Below are 16,451 nucleotides of genomic sequence, written 5' to 3'. Positions count from 1 at the left end.
TCATAATGTATGTTGTTTAAAACCGAACTGGATGGGCGGTTTGGATTAAGATATCAGTTTAGAGAGGGACATTAGGCCAGTTGACCTGTGAACCGGTACAGATCGATTTAATTGGGTTAAAGAATCGGTCGAACTGTTTTTTGTTAATTTATTTTTAATATTTTTTTATAAAATTTTTAATAGTTTATTTAATCAAACTCTAAGGACTGATTGAATCAACGAACTAATGGTCTGACTAGTTTGACTACTGATCTAGTTTTAAAACCATGTCATAGAAAGGATCCAAATTATAATTTCAATTATCATTTCAAACTCGTATTTATGTATTATATGTTATAGATATGTAACTAAACTTGCTTTTGATTTATGTAATCACCCTTAAAGGAATACCAAATCTAAAGTTTGAATGGGAGTATTTATTTATTTTTTATAGTTTTTATTTCTATTCACCTGTTACAGCCTCCTAAATCAAAGAATTAGAAGAAACATATTTTTTGAAAAAGCAATGAAACTATACAGAGCTTAATCTTTGTTCACAATCTGGTCCTGAACTTGAGCTGCATACTGCAAATTCCAAAGAATGTCCTCAAAAGATGGGCGGCTCCATAATTCTGGGAAAATGCACTTATTTGTTATTGAAATCACTATTGATATTGATTCTTGTGAGGCTGTAGCTGAAACCACTGGATTCATCAACCTTCCTCGCCCTTCCTGCTTGCTTAAACATGCCTGTTCATTTCCCAACTAAAAAGGTCAGTTTTCATCTAATCATCTTAAAAAGTTGATAGCTTGAACTTGAACCAGGAATAATTCACATCTGGAATGATTGGAACTCGAAATTATTCAAGCCATCCGGGTTGACTTGGATTTGAATGTCAAACTCAAATGAGAAATCTGGAAACTTATTGGCAAACCTAAATGGCTTGGATATGGAATGGCATGAACAAGTAATTCAAAATTACTTGAATTCAAGTGTTGAATGAAAGAAAAAACCTACTAGCAAACTCTAAAGATCTTACTTCAAAAACATCCGAACTAGTAATATGAAATAAGATGGATTCAAATTTCAAATCCTAAATGACTTCAATCCAAAATTGATCGAGCAAGTCCGGGTTAACCCGTATTTGAGTGTTAAATCCAAATAAGAAATCTGAAAACCTGATTGGCAAACATAAATGATCTGCATATGGAATGAGGTGAACAAATTAACTTGAAATTACTTGAATTCAAGTGTTCAATTTGCACGAAAAATACTTGGAATGATCCCACCTGAAAAACTCGACTAGCAAACTCGAAAGGCTTTAATTCGAAAACATCCAAATAAATAATATGAAATGAGATGAATTCAAGCTTACCCAAAAAGAATAACTTGAATCCAAAATAATTTATTTATTTTTTGTTAAATTTAGTTTTACTTTTATTTTTAGAAATTTAGTCTCTTTATTTTTCAAATTTAAAAATTCAAGTATAATTATTAACAATGCTAAAATTATTTTATTAAACTCGTTGGTTGGTGTGACATTTTGAAATAAGAAAAAAATACTCACTTGGTACAGTCATGTAACCAATAAAATGACGTTGTACTATACATGAATCTAACAGAAGAATTTTACCAATATTAGCAACTGAACTTGTATTTTTTGAACTTGTATTTTTAAATAAAAAAATAGGATTGAATTCTAAATGTACGAAAAGTATTAGAACTTGAATCATATTTTACCAAAAAATTTCGAACTTAAATCGACCCCATTTAAATTGATGCAATCCAGAATCAATCAAAACCATATATAATTAAAGAGCCTAATTATACGAATAGCTCATTCATAAAGCACTCAAACATACCAATTCATCTCGTAGAGTCCCTTCCTTTTTAGCAGCTAGGGAGCATCCAATCATCGTCTCCAACAAGATGAGGCCAAAGCTGTAAACATCGTCCTCTAATCTCGTCATTTGCCTGCAAATGTATTGTTCAAATACTAAGTATCTCTGCTTAAAACTGCTAATAAGCAGATCAAATGAAACTAGTCCCTAGTCCTTACCATGATTTAGGATCCTCTCCTTTTACCTGCATGAAAGAAATATGGTCACAAGTTTTTAATTATAAAAGAGTGATTGTATGAATCAACTGAGATAAAATCGGGATTTTGAAGGGTTAACATGACAATGGATGGTAAATCTTACCTTATAATTGTTGTTGGTTTCTTCGGAGATAATCGACAAACCGTAGTCATTGAGTTTCGCCATCCGGTGCTCGTTGAGCAAGATGTTGTTGGTCTTCAATCTATTGTGAAAGAAACCAGGAATAATTCCGGTATGCAAGAATTGCACTGCCTTGCAAACACCGATTAAAACCGCCAGTCGTTCAGACCAATTCAGAACCTCTCCAACACAGTTCTCTACAATAACAAATGAATGTAAAAGTGTGATCCAAATCAATAAATTTTGGTAGAATTAAGGTGTCTTTTATGTCTATTTTATGGTTCATGGAAACTAATCCTTTCGGGAATGCAATGTGTCACTCTACTTTTTAGATTTCAAAATTCAAGTCCAATTGTTAACACTATTAAAATTATTTTGTTAAATTTATTGGTGCAATATTTTGAAAAAGAAACTTAATTGGTAACAATATAACTATAAAAATGTTGTAACAAACCTGGATTTAACAAAATAATTTTAACAGTATTAACAATTTAACTTGAATTTTGAAATCTAGGAAGTAAATGGATTAAATTTCTAGAAATAAAAATATAAGGACTAATTCTAAACTTAAGTAGAGTAAAAGACTTACGGCATGTTTTAACCATTGGTATTGACAATAAATAAAACAAGGTTAAAATATATCATAGGTCCTTGTACTCTTCACAAATTTAGAATTTAATCCCTGCACTTTTATTTTCAAGAATTTAGCTTCGCTACTTTTCCAATTTTAAAATTCAAGTAGAGAGACTAAATTCCTAGAAACAAAAGGATTAAATTCCAAATTTACGAAGACTATAGGGACTTGTGACATATTTTAACCATAAAACAATCTAAAGATAGGGAATTTGGAGTTCCAAAGGATATTACCAGAGAGATAAGAACGAAAATTCCCGTTAGGAATGTATTCATAAACAAGGAAGACCCTGTTGACACTGCCGTCATCTTGTTTAACTTCAATGCAGTGCCCCAGAATGGCAACCAAATGCGGGTGGCGAATCTTTGCAAGCATATCTAGCCTGAGTTTGAGGTTTCTAATCCAGTATTTCTTTGTTGTTGGCAGGCACCTTATAGCAACTTGGCTTCCACCCTCCAATCTTCCTTTATAAAGCTGGAAAATGAATCAATCATACGTGCTACATTGGTCAATTGTGGTGAATATAAGAGGTAGAAAGAGCTAGAATCACAAAATAACGATCATAACATCATGTTGTAACTGATGTTTAAGTGTCGGAAAAAGGGTCATTGTTTATTGCAAGTTGTAGGCTTTGGTGAATCAATCATACATGCTGTTTTGGTCGGTAAAAGTACCATGGAGGCTATTGTATCAAGAGTCGGATTGTATTTTGTCCCCTCAACTCAAAAAATGGGCAAATTAGTCTATATACATTAGATTAAAGAGTAAACTAGTTATTCTGTTAAAAATTCCATCCATTTCTACTTTAAAAATTGGTTCTTATACTTCAGCATAAGATGCACGTAACATGTCATATGCCACTATCTGGTTATTCCGTCAGTCAGAAATTTTTAAGAGAAAAGATCAATTTTGCTCTTTAATATAATGTACAAGGACTAATTTGCCCACTTTTTTAATAGATGGGACAAAATGTGTTCTGACTTTTAATATAGGGGCCTCCATGGTACTTTTACCTACTTTGGTCAATTGTGATGAATATAAGAGGTAGAAAAGGCCGGAATCACAAAACAAGGATCATAACATCATGTTGAAACTGATGTTTAAGTCTCGGGAAAAGGGTCATTGTCTATTGCAAGTTGTAGGCTTTGGTGGATCAATCATACATGCTACTTTGGCCAATTGTGGTGAATATAAGAGGTAGAAAGAGCTGCAATCACAAAATAATGATCATAACATCGTGTTGCGACCGATGTTTTAAGTCCCGGGAAAGGGATCATTGTTTGTTGCAAGTTGTAGGTTTTGATATTTTTACCTTTCCATATGAACCTTCACCCAGAAAAGCAGAGTTATCAAAGTTGTTTGTGGCTTCATTTAACTCTTCCAAAGTGAATGATCTACATGGTGGGAGACCTTGAGTCCCTAACTTAGTAGTTTCAGAAATGTACCCTAAAAAGAAAATATTCATAAAAAATTTCTCATAGAAAAACCATTTTTTTCCTAGTGAAAAATTTAAGCTTATTGAACTTACTTGCATTGTTTAGTATCTCAGAAGAGAACCCTGTTGCTGAGTTTTCATGTACTGATTTGTGCAGCAAATGTTGCTCTGATATCCGTCGATGGCAGTAATGTCTGCAAATGATTACAAAGGCAATACCCAAAAGGACAATGATAACAACTATGCCTACGATGAGACTGACTGAAACACCTAAGCCATTGGCATTTTGAGTGCTTTGATCCTTGTGAACTTTATCTCTGCAATATGATAATGGATGCTGATGATGATGATCAATGGATAAACAGTTGCCACTGAAGTTGACAACTTTGTTGCCTGATTCAGAGTTCAAACATGAAGGTAAACTCCCTGTTAGCCTATTGTCTGATATATCAACAAACTCAAGGTTGTTCCCACATGTTAGATTGTAGTATCCAAGTGATCCACTCAACATATTTGATGCCAAATTCAAGGAACTGATGTTTGGCAATGAGAAAAGTGAAGCTGGAGGTATACTGATGAGGTTATTGAATGAGATATCAAGGTGTTGAAGGTGTGTTAAAAGGGTATATTGTGTTGGGATTTCACCATCGAAGGAGTTTCTATTGAGGGAAACCATAATCAAACCTTTGGGAATTGTTGGTAAATGTGAATACAATCTGTTTCCACTCAAATCCAACACTTTCAAATGTGTTAAACTAGTGAAATCTAATGGACCTTGCTTCAACTTGTTGTTCTTCAAGCTCAAACTTGTTAAGTTAGACGTAAAATCAAACACGTGGACTGTATCATTGAAGAAATTATCATCCAACACAAGTGTTTGAATCTTCACCATTGTTGAAACTTTAGGAGGGATTGAACCAAAAAGGAAATTGGAACTCAAATCTAAACACTCAAGTGATGATAACCTATGGATTTTATTAGGGAGAGGACCCCAAATTCCTAAAGAAACCAAACTAAGAACTTTCAAGCTTGTCAACCTTGTCAAAGTTGTAACAAAAGAATCCATTGAAAAGGAAAGTGATAATGTTTGATTTGGGATTGGGAAACCATGAAAATCAGTGACTTCAATGGAAGGCTTATCACCCATAATTTTCAACTCAGTTACTGAGTGGAACTCGCATGAAATGTTTACTTTTGAAGATGGTGGTAAAAAGCAAAACATTGTTCTTCTATCATACCAGCTATCAAGCTGTTTTGGGTATTCTAAATGCTTCTTTAGTTGAAGAAGAGCTTGGGTTTGAGAGTTTAGTAATTGAGAATCACCTAATATGAAGAAACTCCATGGAAGCCATAATAGTATAAAGAACAAGTTATAATTCTCCATGAATATGATGAAAAGATTTGAAAGTTATGGCAAAAGGAAGGTAATGAAAGATTCTTTGGCTAACCTTTAGAAAGCTTGAAAAATTCTTCAATGGTGAACTTAGCAGCAAATTATGAACTTAAAAAGGAATCGCAGAGTTACCTAAAATGGGATTCACTTAAAAGGAAAACGATCTTTGCAAAGAAACTTAATAATGGTGAGGAGTAATAATAAGCTTGACTTTTGGGAGTGTAAATCCAATGGTTTTTAGTGGTGGGTAGTACGTCACTCCAACTACAATTAATACAAGGAATAATAAGTTTTACTAGTACAAGAACCATTTGTTGAAACAAGGATGAGTCGGTGGGGGAGATGATGTTGGAGGTATGTTAGGAAGAGAGGAGGTGTAGGTTCCTCGTCCTTCGCCCTCATGGCCAAGATTTTATTGTATTTTGTTTTGAAGTATCACTTATCGGTGAGTTAGGGATAAATGAGGTAGTGTCATGAGCTGTGGTAGTTAAGATTTAATGTGATGGTTAATGAGTAGATTCACTTGTCAAGCATCTTGTAAGTTAAGAGACTCTTTTAATTGTCTAAACGAATGCAACAATAATATATTATGAAAAAGAATTATACAAAATCCATACAAAGCATACGTATATAATAAAAAAAACACCTACACATTTTAATCGCAAATGATGAAACTTGAGCTCTAACCTTCAAAATTGAGAGACCTCAATCTTTATCAACAAGACGTGATTAGCTGAATTGTTGGAGTTAAAGCATGTACTACTTCCACATGGTGAAAGTTTTCCACCGACAATGATTGTTTTGGGTTAAAAAGCAAAGTGGTGAAAAAAGGAGGAAATTTCTTCGGCTTTGGATTTGATAGTAAAGTACGTAAAATCCAGTTAAAAAGTTGGAAATATGAAAGAAAAGTTATGGGAATTAATTAATGAATATCATTGCATGCAGCTTATAACAATGGAACAGGCTGTCTCCAACAGGAAATTTGAGCAATATTTGACTGCCCATACCAACACAGTCTCCCCTCCAGATTATTATTATTATTTTTTCGTCCGTTAACAAATAAAAAAATTAATTTAATTGTCGGTTCTAATAGAATGGATCGATTCGTAGATGAATCGAATTAACTCTTTTAATCGAACTGATATCTTAATTAATTAGCGGTTCATTAAGTCTGACTGATCATCAATTCGATTAAAACAACGTTAGTTATTAATTTTGTATTAATGGTAAGTTGTACTTTAATTTAATTAATTTTAATTTTTAAAAGTATATTTGGTTAAATTGTAAATCTCATCCATATACTAATTAAAATATATTTAATTCTTTGTTCAAATCGATATATCAATTAATTTTGAGTCCAATTGATTCGACCGACTAACCCTTATCCTATTTTAACATCTATGATTTTTATCTATTAGATTTCATTGTTGAGGGAAGAAAAGATAAATAATTGAAGACGAAGACCCATGATTGCTAGCTGAATCTTTGAAAGGGGAACAACCATGAATGGACTAGGGATTTGACCCTTATCACTATCTTTATTTTCTCATTAATTATTGAACCTACTCTCACTCTCTCTTTAATGTTTAACCCTTACATTCAGGTCATTTGACCAAAGACCCCCCATTTATTGTTTCTTTCATTAAGGGTAGTAAATCGGTTAATGTGACTTCTTTCTGCTTCTTTCTCTCTTGCTTCTTCCAATTTCCAAGTACCAACAATAAAATATGAATAGTTGAGTGATTATTTTATAATTTTTTAAAGTTGAGTGATGAAAATATAAATTTATTAATAATTAGCGTAGTTCACCTTAAAATTTATAAGATAAACTATACAAATAATCACTCAATTATGCCTACGTTCCTATTTTAATCATCTAATTTTAATTTTTTTCAATTTAGGCACAAACGTTTGAATTTATTCTTATTTTGGTCGCACGCAGTTAAATTGATAACATAAAGTCTTTTTTTAAATGGTACAATCGTACATTTAGTCCTCAATACTTACATATTCTATCAATTTGATCATCAAACTTCATAATGAAAGCTTTTAAAACAAATGCATTCTGCATCCATAAATTTCTTAACAATATGGTATTTCCTTCAAGGTACATAGAAATAGTCCTCGAAGTTGGTTCTTGAAATTGAAAATTAAATCTAGAGTTAAAAATATGGCTTTAAAAAATCCGATTGTTCAATCAATAATTATATAAAAAATTATGAACATTTAATTTTTCATTTAGGAAAAATGTGAAAGAATTAATCAATTTCCTTATGTTACATTGATAATGATTACTTTTTAATTTTATAAACCGATTAAGAGGTTATTATATGTTGTATTTATTTTAAATTTTTTTAAATCCACAACAAAAAATTCCATCACTAATAATATGATTTAGTGCCAAATCATTTACCAAACTAATTAAAAACTAAAATTTATTAATATTTTAATTTAATATTTTTAAAAAAGTAGCAACTTGGAATGTATCTTTAAAATTTATCAATTCATAGTTTAGTACGAGATGGTGGCTACAAGATGTTCACCCATCGAATTCGTTTGGGTAGATATTTTTGATGTTTAGATGTTGTTTGTGTGCATATGGTGTGAGATTGTCTCTACAGTCTACAGTGTGTAAGTACTAATTCTTTAATCGGTTTAACCTATTTTAATTGTCTACAAAATCGAATTAACCATCATAATTGACTTGACTGAATTGATTTGATAAGTTAAATCGGCTTCAACTAGCTTTTGCTCTCCCTTATTCATATTATCCTCTTGCACAAAAGCTAACGCTTGGTTAAGATAGATGAGAGGCTTGGAGCATTTAAGTTATTCCAACTCAAGTGTTTCAAATATTTTTATTTTTATTTTTCGTATTCGAATATGTGTCACGCACAAATAATTTAAAAGGAGAAAAAATGAAGAATAGAAATAGCATACAAACATGTAATTGTAATGTAGAGAGAGAAAATGAGAAAGAAAAAGAATAAAATAAAAGGGTTGGATTGGATTGGATGGGAAAAATGCTATGGAGGTTATTATATTAAGAGTTGAATTGTATTTTGTCCCATTTACTTAAAAAAATAGATAAATTAGTCATTGTACATTAAATAAAAAGCAAACTGATCATTCTGTTAAAATTTCTAACTATTTTTACTATTAAAATTTGGTCCCTATACTTTAGCATGAGGTACGCGTGTCAATATCTAGTTATTCTACCAACGATACTAGATTTAACAGTACAAATTGATGAAAATTTTAACTAAAATGATCAATTTGCTCTTTAATTTAACGTATAATAACTAATTTATCTATTTATTAAGTATATAAAATAAAATATAATTTAAATTTTATAATACTTTTACCGAATGTGAGGAGTGTAAGAGAAGCAAATTGCAGTTAGCAGAGATGCTATGGCATTTTGGACATTCACATTTATATTCACATTATATGTTTTCAATTCAGCTTGTTCAATGAACATTTTTCAAGAGAAAATATCTCTTAGTAGGGACAGCTTAAAATACTCATTTGATGTATATATACATATTAGAGCAAGGAAGTCAATTTTGTATCGGTTGGTCGGAAGGTCCCGTTTTAATAGTAAAACAAAATAATAAATTTATGTTTTCGTTCCGGAAAAAGAGGTTTTATAAAATTGTGATTCTACATTATTCTTAATTTTTCCAATAAGAGTTTTTCTTTTGTTTTCAACTTTTTATTTTGAAAAAATTCAAATCCAACTAAAATGTTAAAAATTAGGAGGAAAATTTGATTTGTCATTTTCTATTGGAAAAGGATAAGGATAACATGGAATCACAATTTCATACAATTTTTCTTTTGTTTCGATGTGAATTCTAAATGTTAATTGTTGTATTGGTGTGTTTCTTTCTATATGATGTGTACCGATTTATACAATTGATACGAGATTTTAATATTTTAAAATATTTTTTTATTTTTATAATTATATTTAAAATAAAATGTAACTACTTACTTAATTTATTGAACATAATTAATAATTTCAAAATTTAATATTTTCATATAAATATATTTATATGTATGTAATTGGAATACATTTACATGTGTATATATAATATAAATGAAACTATTTTAAAAAATATTGATAAACCCAAAACGTTGTATCGAAATACATCGGTACCAATATGTACCAGTACCAAAACAAAATTGTATGTCTATTGATACAATACTAATTATCTTGGTTTGGAGTATATACTGCATATTTCGATACCAATATTTTAATATTTTTAATATAAATTTTAAATATGAATATTTTAAAATATATGATGAATTGAAACAAAAATAATAATAATTTTATCTAAGAGTTGGAGCAATGCTTTCAAAGCTAAACTAAAATGTTGCTCATAGGTGTAGTGTAGACCTGCTCATGACTTGGGTCATTTGTTCAAATTTGAAGGTTCGCTTGAAAAATAGAAGGGTTTAGAGAAAAATACGATGTCCAAAAAATGAGCTTGCATAAAATTTGATGCCCGTTTTCTATATGGGTTGAGTCTTGGGCAAGTTTTTTTTAGCTTAAGCTCGACTCAACCTAGTCCAAATATATTATGTTATAAAAAATATATTAATTATATATGTTAAATAATAATTATATGTGTTTATAATTATATTAAGTCACTAACTCAATAACAATTAAATCTATTACCCAAAACCTAAAAGAAAACTTACTCAGCTAAATAACCTAACCCAAAATATAAAATTTTAAAAATTATATTTAATACAATAAATCATTTATTATATTTATTTATGTTTTTAATATAATAAAACATTATTATATTTATGGTAGTATTTTTTAATATAAATATTTTTAATGTACTATAAAATATTTATTTTGATGTTTTTTAGTGCATTATATTTTTTTAAAAAAATATTTTTAAATAAAAATTAATCTAAAAAAATCAAATATGAGCGGACCGAGCCGGACCCGAATTTGCCTTTTTTAAATTAGGTTGAGCTTGGATTAAAAAAATAAACTCATATTTCGAATCGAACTCGAATTTGAAAATTTAACCTAAATATACTTTGCATGGGCATGATGCTCAACACTTCTATTGCTGTGACTTTTAAGGTTTGAGATGTGAAATTACCATTAACTCTTAACCGAGGAATTACAAAAGTAGGATTGTTTAATGAGTTGCAAAAAGATCTTTTTAATTGATGATGTGTGAGATGTACAATCTAATTAATTTCTTCTGCCTCGTGACAACGTGTGATATTTTGCTATTTATTTTTGTACTTTAATTTAGTTATTTTTAATCTTTGTATTTTTAAAATTTAAAATTTCAGTTTTCACTAAAAGATAACTACTAAATTTATTAAATTAAGTTCTGTTATTTCTAAATTCTGCCATGACAAACATATGTGTAATGTGCCTTATCAACATGTTATTTTTGAATATTGCTTACTAAAAATCCAGTTAACGGATTAACGATCGTCGTTTGTATCAAAATTGAAATTTTAAAATTTAGAAACTATAAAACTTAGAATGATTCAGTTGAAGAATATAATCTAAATCTACAACTGTTGTCATAATATAAAACTAGTAATTGAGTTTAATCAAACGGATTTAACTACTATTGTTTCCGTCAAGACTAAAATTTCAAAAATACATGGACTAAATCCATAACTTTTATAAAGTACATAGACTATTAGCAAATTTAACCAAAGATTAGTAAACAGCGTTTAAAGTATCATATTATCATAATGACCAAATTAAAAAAATATCAAATTTAAGCAGTAATGTAAAAAAAAAAAATTCTCAGTTCAGATACTTATCCCTTGTATTTAAATTTCTAGATGCTGCCATAAAAGAAACAGATTATAACATATATCGGCCCATACCTTAGAGATGGTGTCTTCTCTCAAAAACTTTTGCAGACAAAAGTGAAACCCAAATCAAAACCATAGCCCAAAAACAAACCCTAGAATTTGGAGGAACAGTCTAATTAACAACTCAATTGAATAATAAAATTAAAAAAAAAAAAACAAGTATTTTGTACAAGAATTGTAGGCAAACAATATAAACTGCATGAAAGCCCTTAAACCCTAACTTATTATCTATCTCATTCACTCATTTCCTAAACCCTCAGAAACCGCTGAAAAACTCGAACCCCACCCAAAGACACTGCCCATTTATCGGTTAATTTGATTATTTTGAAGCTAAAAAGAGGTGGGATTTTTTTTCTTCGAGCCTTTGATTCAATGGCTCTTTATTTCTTGTACGAATCATCTTCTGGGTATGCGCTATTCCAAGCTCAAGGGCTCGATGAAATCGGTCAAAACACAGAGGCTGTTAGGAACTCGGTTGCTGATCTGAACCGGTTCGGTAAGGTGGTTCAACTCACTGCTTTTCAGCCTTTTGAATCCGCCATTGATGGTCTCAACCAATGCAACTCTGTTTCTGAAGGTATTAAAAGTGATTTCACATTTGTTTTATTTTTCAAGCTTTTGGGTTTGTTTATGCTATTTGGCTTTTCTACGTGTGTTTTTTCAGCATTGGTTTTTGCTAGTAATAGAGTCCGGTGTGTTCCGGTGTACCGTTTCGGGTTCATTGATATATATATTTATAGTCTAATTTTTAATTTATATATATACATGCTAATATATCTTAATTAGACTTACTTAAATGTAAGCTTTAAAATTATTAATTAGGTTCAATAACTTAATTTAATAACTATTAATTTAAAATGTAATTATATAAAAATTAAAATGGTTAAGATAAAATAATTTAGAAGTTGTTAAAAATATTGAAAATTTGTATTAATTGGTACAGGCCTGTATTGACCAAAACAGGCTGAAACCCACTGAAATTTTGACTGAAACGAACATAAACTGCTTGGTACTGGTTTAGGGCTGGAACAGTATATACTGGTATGGTACTGACTACCATGGTTTGTACAGCTTTAGAACTTTTTTTGCATGTAAGTTGCTATATTTACTTGTTGCCTTGATTGGGATTTGCTTGAAATAAAGGATTCTGCCATGTTTGTATGGATAGTTAGGTGATTTAGCCTTTCAAAAAGACTAGCTAAAGGAAGTTACAATGATATGAATTTGCCATTTCATATGAGGTTGCTTGCCTTTTAAGTTAACCATTGGTTTTATGTCCGGTTTTGATCGCAGGGCTAATGACCAATGAGTTAAGGAGTTTTCTTGAGCTTAATCTCCCTAAAGTTAAGGAAGGCAAGAAATCCAAGTTCAGTCTTGGAGTTGCAGAGCCTAAGCTTGGTTCTCACATCTCCGAAACAACGAAAATTACATGCCAAAGTGGAGAGTTTGTGCTTGAGCTTCTTCGTGGTGTGCGGTTGCATTTTGATAAGTTTATCAAGGACCTAAAGGTTTGCATATTTTCTTTATGTTTCGCTTTTATTTTCTTTATCAAGAAAACAGCTACAAGTGTGTGTTTCTTAAAACTTTGTAGCCCGGGGACTTAGAAAAAGCTCAGCTCGGTCTGGCGCACAGTTACAGCCGAGCAAAAGTTAAGTTCAATGTCAATCGAGTGGACAATATGGTTATTCAAGCGATTTTCCTTCTCGATACTCTTGATAAGGATATCAATTCCTTTTCCATGAGAGTGAGGTTTGTTGTTAATTTACCCTCGAAACAAGCACCATAACTAGTATATGCATGGATTTTACGTTACGGATATCCTCTGATTGATTACTTTCTGCAGGGAATGGTACTCTTGGCATTTCCCCGAGTTGGTAAAGATTGTCAACGACAATTATCTTTATGCTAGAGTTGCGAAGCTTATAGAGGATAAGTCAAAGTTGTCTGAAGAACACATACCTGCCTTAACCGAAATACTTGGGGATGAGGACAAAGCAAAAGAAACCGTTGAAGCTGGCAAAGCATCAATGGGTAGATCTCTTGCATTTATACCACAATTTAACCTTTTTTTACTTGTACCCCCAATCATTGGTGTTTTTTCTTTTGCAGGGCAGGATTTGACCCCGGTTGATTTGATCAATGTTCAGCTATTTGCTCAGAGAGTAATGGATCTTGCTGAGTATCGAAAGAATCTTTATGATTACTTAGTGACTAAGATGAACGACATTGCACCAAATTTGGCATCGTTGATTGGGGAAGTTGTTGGGGCTCGGTTGATCTCTCATGCTGGTAGTCTCACAAATTTGGCAAAATGTCCCTCTTCCACTCTTCAGATTCTTGGTGCTGAGAAGGCCCTTTTCAGGTATTTTACTTCTCACCTTATGTTCTTATGACATGGTGGAGTTGTAAAACGTATGGAGAAATAGAAGTTCTTGCTAAAATTGAGGCCCTCAAGATCTTGAGTACTAATCCGAGTGGTTTTTTTTTTTAATTTCAACATATTTTGAACCTTACTTTTAAGGCATTGATCTCACTCATTGCTGGCTGCTACTTGCTTCAGGGCACTGAAAACACGAGGGAACACACCTAAGTATGGTCTAATTTTCCATTCATCTTTCATTGGTCGAGCATCTGCTAAAAACAAGGGCCGAATGGCACGCTATCTTGCAAATAAGTGTTCCATTGCTTCTCGCATAGATTGTTTTGCGGGTAATCATCATTGTTCTTGCCTCCTACACTCTTTTAGTTCTCCCCATAAGTCTATCAGTTCTTTTTTTGTTTGCAGAGCGAGGCACCACTGTTTTTGGGGAGAAACTACGGGAACAAGTGGAGGAAAGACTCGAGTTCTATGACAAGGGTGTTGCACCTAGAAAAAACATTGATGTGATGAAGTCCGCAATTGAAACTACTCAAAACAAAGGTACAAGGAGCTGCAAACCCTTTTCATTTTGTACGATTTCGAAAATATGTTGTCGCATTTTAAAATGTTTGGATATGCATTACCCTGCTCTTGAGAACTTGCAAAATTGATATATCAGTTGAGCTCAGCTTCTAATGAAATTGCCAGATTATTTTAAGGGTAAACTATGTTAGTAGTCACCCAACTATATATTTTTTTTCTTTTTTGGTCATCCAACTATGAAAAGTTACAAAATGATCACCCAACTATTAGTAAATTTCTTATTTTGGCCACCCAACTATAAAAAATTACAAAATAATCATCCAACTATACAATTTTGTCTTTTTTGGTCGCCAGTTGGCTAAAGTCAAAATGGAAATACCCAAAAATCCAAGATAGTTGGGTGACAAAAAAAGAGAAAATTGAATAGTTGATTGACCATTTTGTAACTTTTCATAGTTGGTGGCTACAAAAAAAAAAACCATAGTTGGGTGTGACTACTTATGTAGTTTACCCTTATTTTGATGTAGTTAGTCAATCAGCTTTGGCAAGTTTGATTTCTGTTTAAAGTTTTTTGTCTATTACAATGTTTTTAATACAGATGTGGAAATGGAAGAAGCACAACCAGTTGAAGCTTCGGCAAAGAAAAGCAAGAAGAAGAAATCGAAACCCGAAGATGCCCCAGCCAAGGCTGCAAATGGAGATGCTTTGGAGGATGCTAAATCAGAAAAGAAAAAAGATAAAAGAAAGAAGGAGCAGGGTCACGGAGCTGAGGAAATGGACGGCATTAACGGGGATGTCGCCGAACAAGATGGAACAGCCAAGAAGAAGAAAAAAAAGAGCAAAGATGAAGTAGCTGCTGCAAGTAAAACTATAAAGAAAAGGAAGTCCAAGGAGTGAATTCATCACTATTATGCTCAATTTTGTGTAGTGGCATATTAATAATTAATTTTGAAGTATTGTTGTAGGAATATTGTCTAGATAACTTTGTCACTAGAACAAATATTTAGGTTTCCGGAAATTTTGGCATTTGTAGGTGAAAATATTGGATCCGGATGTGAAAATGTCGAATCCGGATATGCACGGATGAAAAGGGAAAAGAGCATGGTAGTTAGTACCGTTTCAATCTTCAACTGATATTCGGGGTTTGGATGATAATCTGTGTTTCGGTTATTTCGGTTAATCTTTTAAAAAGAATGTAGCTTATGCATAGCTTGTAAAATGATAATTGATGCCAATTTTGTTCTTAATGTGCGTAAATGTTATGTGATGATGTGGGAGTTGAGTTATTTGGTTATGCTCTGTTGAATATTGTTGATGTATATACGCTTATAATTTAGCAATTGTATATTATGTTGTTAAAAAAATAGTTGAGCATTACTGAGTTATGAGAAAAGTTCAGTGTGTGGATTTGTTGCAGATCACCGGTGATCTGAGAATGGATAGTGGGATCAAGCAGCATCAGTCTTCAAAGTTTCGTCGATTTTTCATCTTTTTAAAAACTTTTACTTGTTTTTAACTTTTGAAATCTTTTTACTTATGTTGAGTATTTGTTTTTTTGGAATGGCTCATTCGCGCGTGTGTATATATATATATAAGATACGGTCCGTTGATGTGACGTGTTAGAGGTAATTAGGTGTCATGCATGGTGACGCGTTATCTCGCCTAGAGGTTATACATATCTTAGATACTCTTCAGAGGATTATGGTTGAACAGGTGATACCATGCAAGTCACCAAGTTGGTAGGCTGTCAGGTTAACAGTACTTACGTGTCAGACGTTTTGTATTGTATTGCTATATAACAACGTGTATTTTCTATTACTAAGGTGATCAAATTTTGAATGATGTGGTGTATAATTCCTAATTTGCATGTTTTGTTTGTACAATTTAGTATATCTAGATTTATGGGCTTGGGTATTAGTACTTGAAATTCAAGTATCGAAACCTCATAAGCTAAGTATCGATACTTGGTCCATTAATTTCGGTGCTCTCAAAGTCAATAGTTAAAATTTTGAAGCAATGGAAACAT

At 31.7% G+C, this 16,451-nt stretch overlaps 2 protein-coding genes across 3 annotated transcripts; one reads left to right on the top strand and one right to left on the bottom strand.

Annotated features, from left to right (window-relative positions):
• Window positions 1-396: 396 nt before the first annotated feature.
• Window positions 397-6,046, bottom strand: LOC105786338 (probable inactive leucine-rich repeat receptor-like protein kinase At3g03770). 2 transcript variants are annotated; one of them, XM_052633752.1, is made up of 7 exons: window positions 4,362-6,046; window positions 4,146-4,252; window positions 3,067-3,307; window positions 2,182-2,396; window positions 2,040-2,065; window positions 1,843-1,954; window positions 397-729 (listed from the first exon to the last, which is right to left on the bottom strand). In XM_052633752.1, exons 1-7 carry the CDS (start codon window positions 5,650-5,652, stop codon window positions 523-525), a joined length of 2,199 nt encoding a protein of 732 aa, XP_052489712.1. In that variant the 5' UTR covers window positions 5,653-6,046; the 3' UTR covers window positions 397-522. The 2 variants fall into 2 exon arrangements, with proteins under 2 accessions (XP_052489712.1, XP_012468173.1); XM_012612719.2 differs by having other exon boundaries at window positions 4,146-4,279; window positions 4,362-6,042.
• A 5,648-nt stretch (window positions 6,047-11,694) lies between these two features.
• LOC105786393 (nucleolar protein 56) lies at window positions 11,695-15,692 on the top strand. The gene is made up of 8 exons (XM_012612796.2): window positions 11,695-12,100; window positions 12,817-13,031; window positions 13,115-13,272; window positions 13,367-13,554; window positions 13,633-13,885; window positions 14,084-14,232; window positions 14,309-14,443; window positions 15,024-15,692. The coding sequence occupies exons 1-8, from the start codon at window positions 11,896-11,898 to the stop codon at window positions 15,320-15,322; spliced, it is 1,602 nt and encodes a 533-aa protein (XP_012468250.1). The 5' UTR covers window positions 11,695-11,895; the 3' UTR covers window positions 15,323-15,692.
• Window positions 15,693-16,451: the final 759 nt, after the last annotated feature.

The sequence above is a fragment of the Gossypium raimondii genome, chromosome 7 (assembly GCF_025698545.1).
Source record: "Gossypium raimondii isolate GPD5lz chromosome 7, ASM2569854v1, whole genome shotgun sequence".
NCBI lineage: Eukaryota > Viridiplantae > Streptophyta > Magnoliopsida > Malvales > Malvaceae > Gossypium > Gossypium raimondii.
Note: the sequence above shows the minus strand (reverse complement) of the source record. Positions and strands in the feature narration are given on the sequence as shown.

Coding starts and splice junctions, on each gene's coding strand:
- LOC105786338 (XM_012612719.2), bottom strand. CDS start 5,652: ATGGAGAATTATAACTTGTTCTTTATACTATTATGGCTTCCATGGAGT. Junction 3,308..4,145: donor GTGAAGGTTCATATGGAAAG/GTAAAAATATCA, acceptor TTCATTTTCCAG/CTTTATAAAGGAAGATTGGA. Junction 2,066..2,181: donor AAACCAACAACAATTATAAG/GTAAGATTTACC, acceptor TCTTTCATGCAG/GTAAAAGGAGAGGATCCTAA.
- LOC105786393 (XM_012612796.2), top strand. CDS start 11,896: ATGGCTCTTTATTTCTTGTACGAATCATCTTCTGGGTATGCGCTATTC. Junction 13,032..13,114: donor AGTTTATCAAGGACCTAAAG/GTTTGCATATTT, acceptor AAAACTTTGTAG/CCCGGGGACTTAGAAAAAGC. Junction 14,233..14,308: donor TCGCATAGATTGTTTTGCGG/GTAATCATCATT, acceptor TTTTGTTTGCAG/AGCGAGGCACCACTGTTTTT.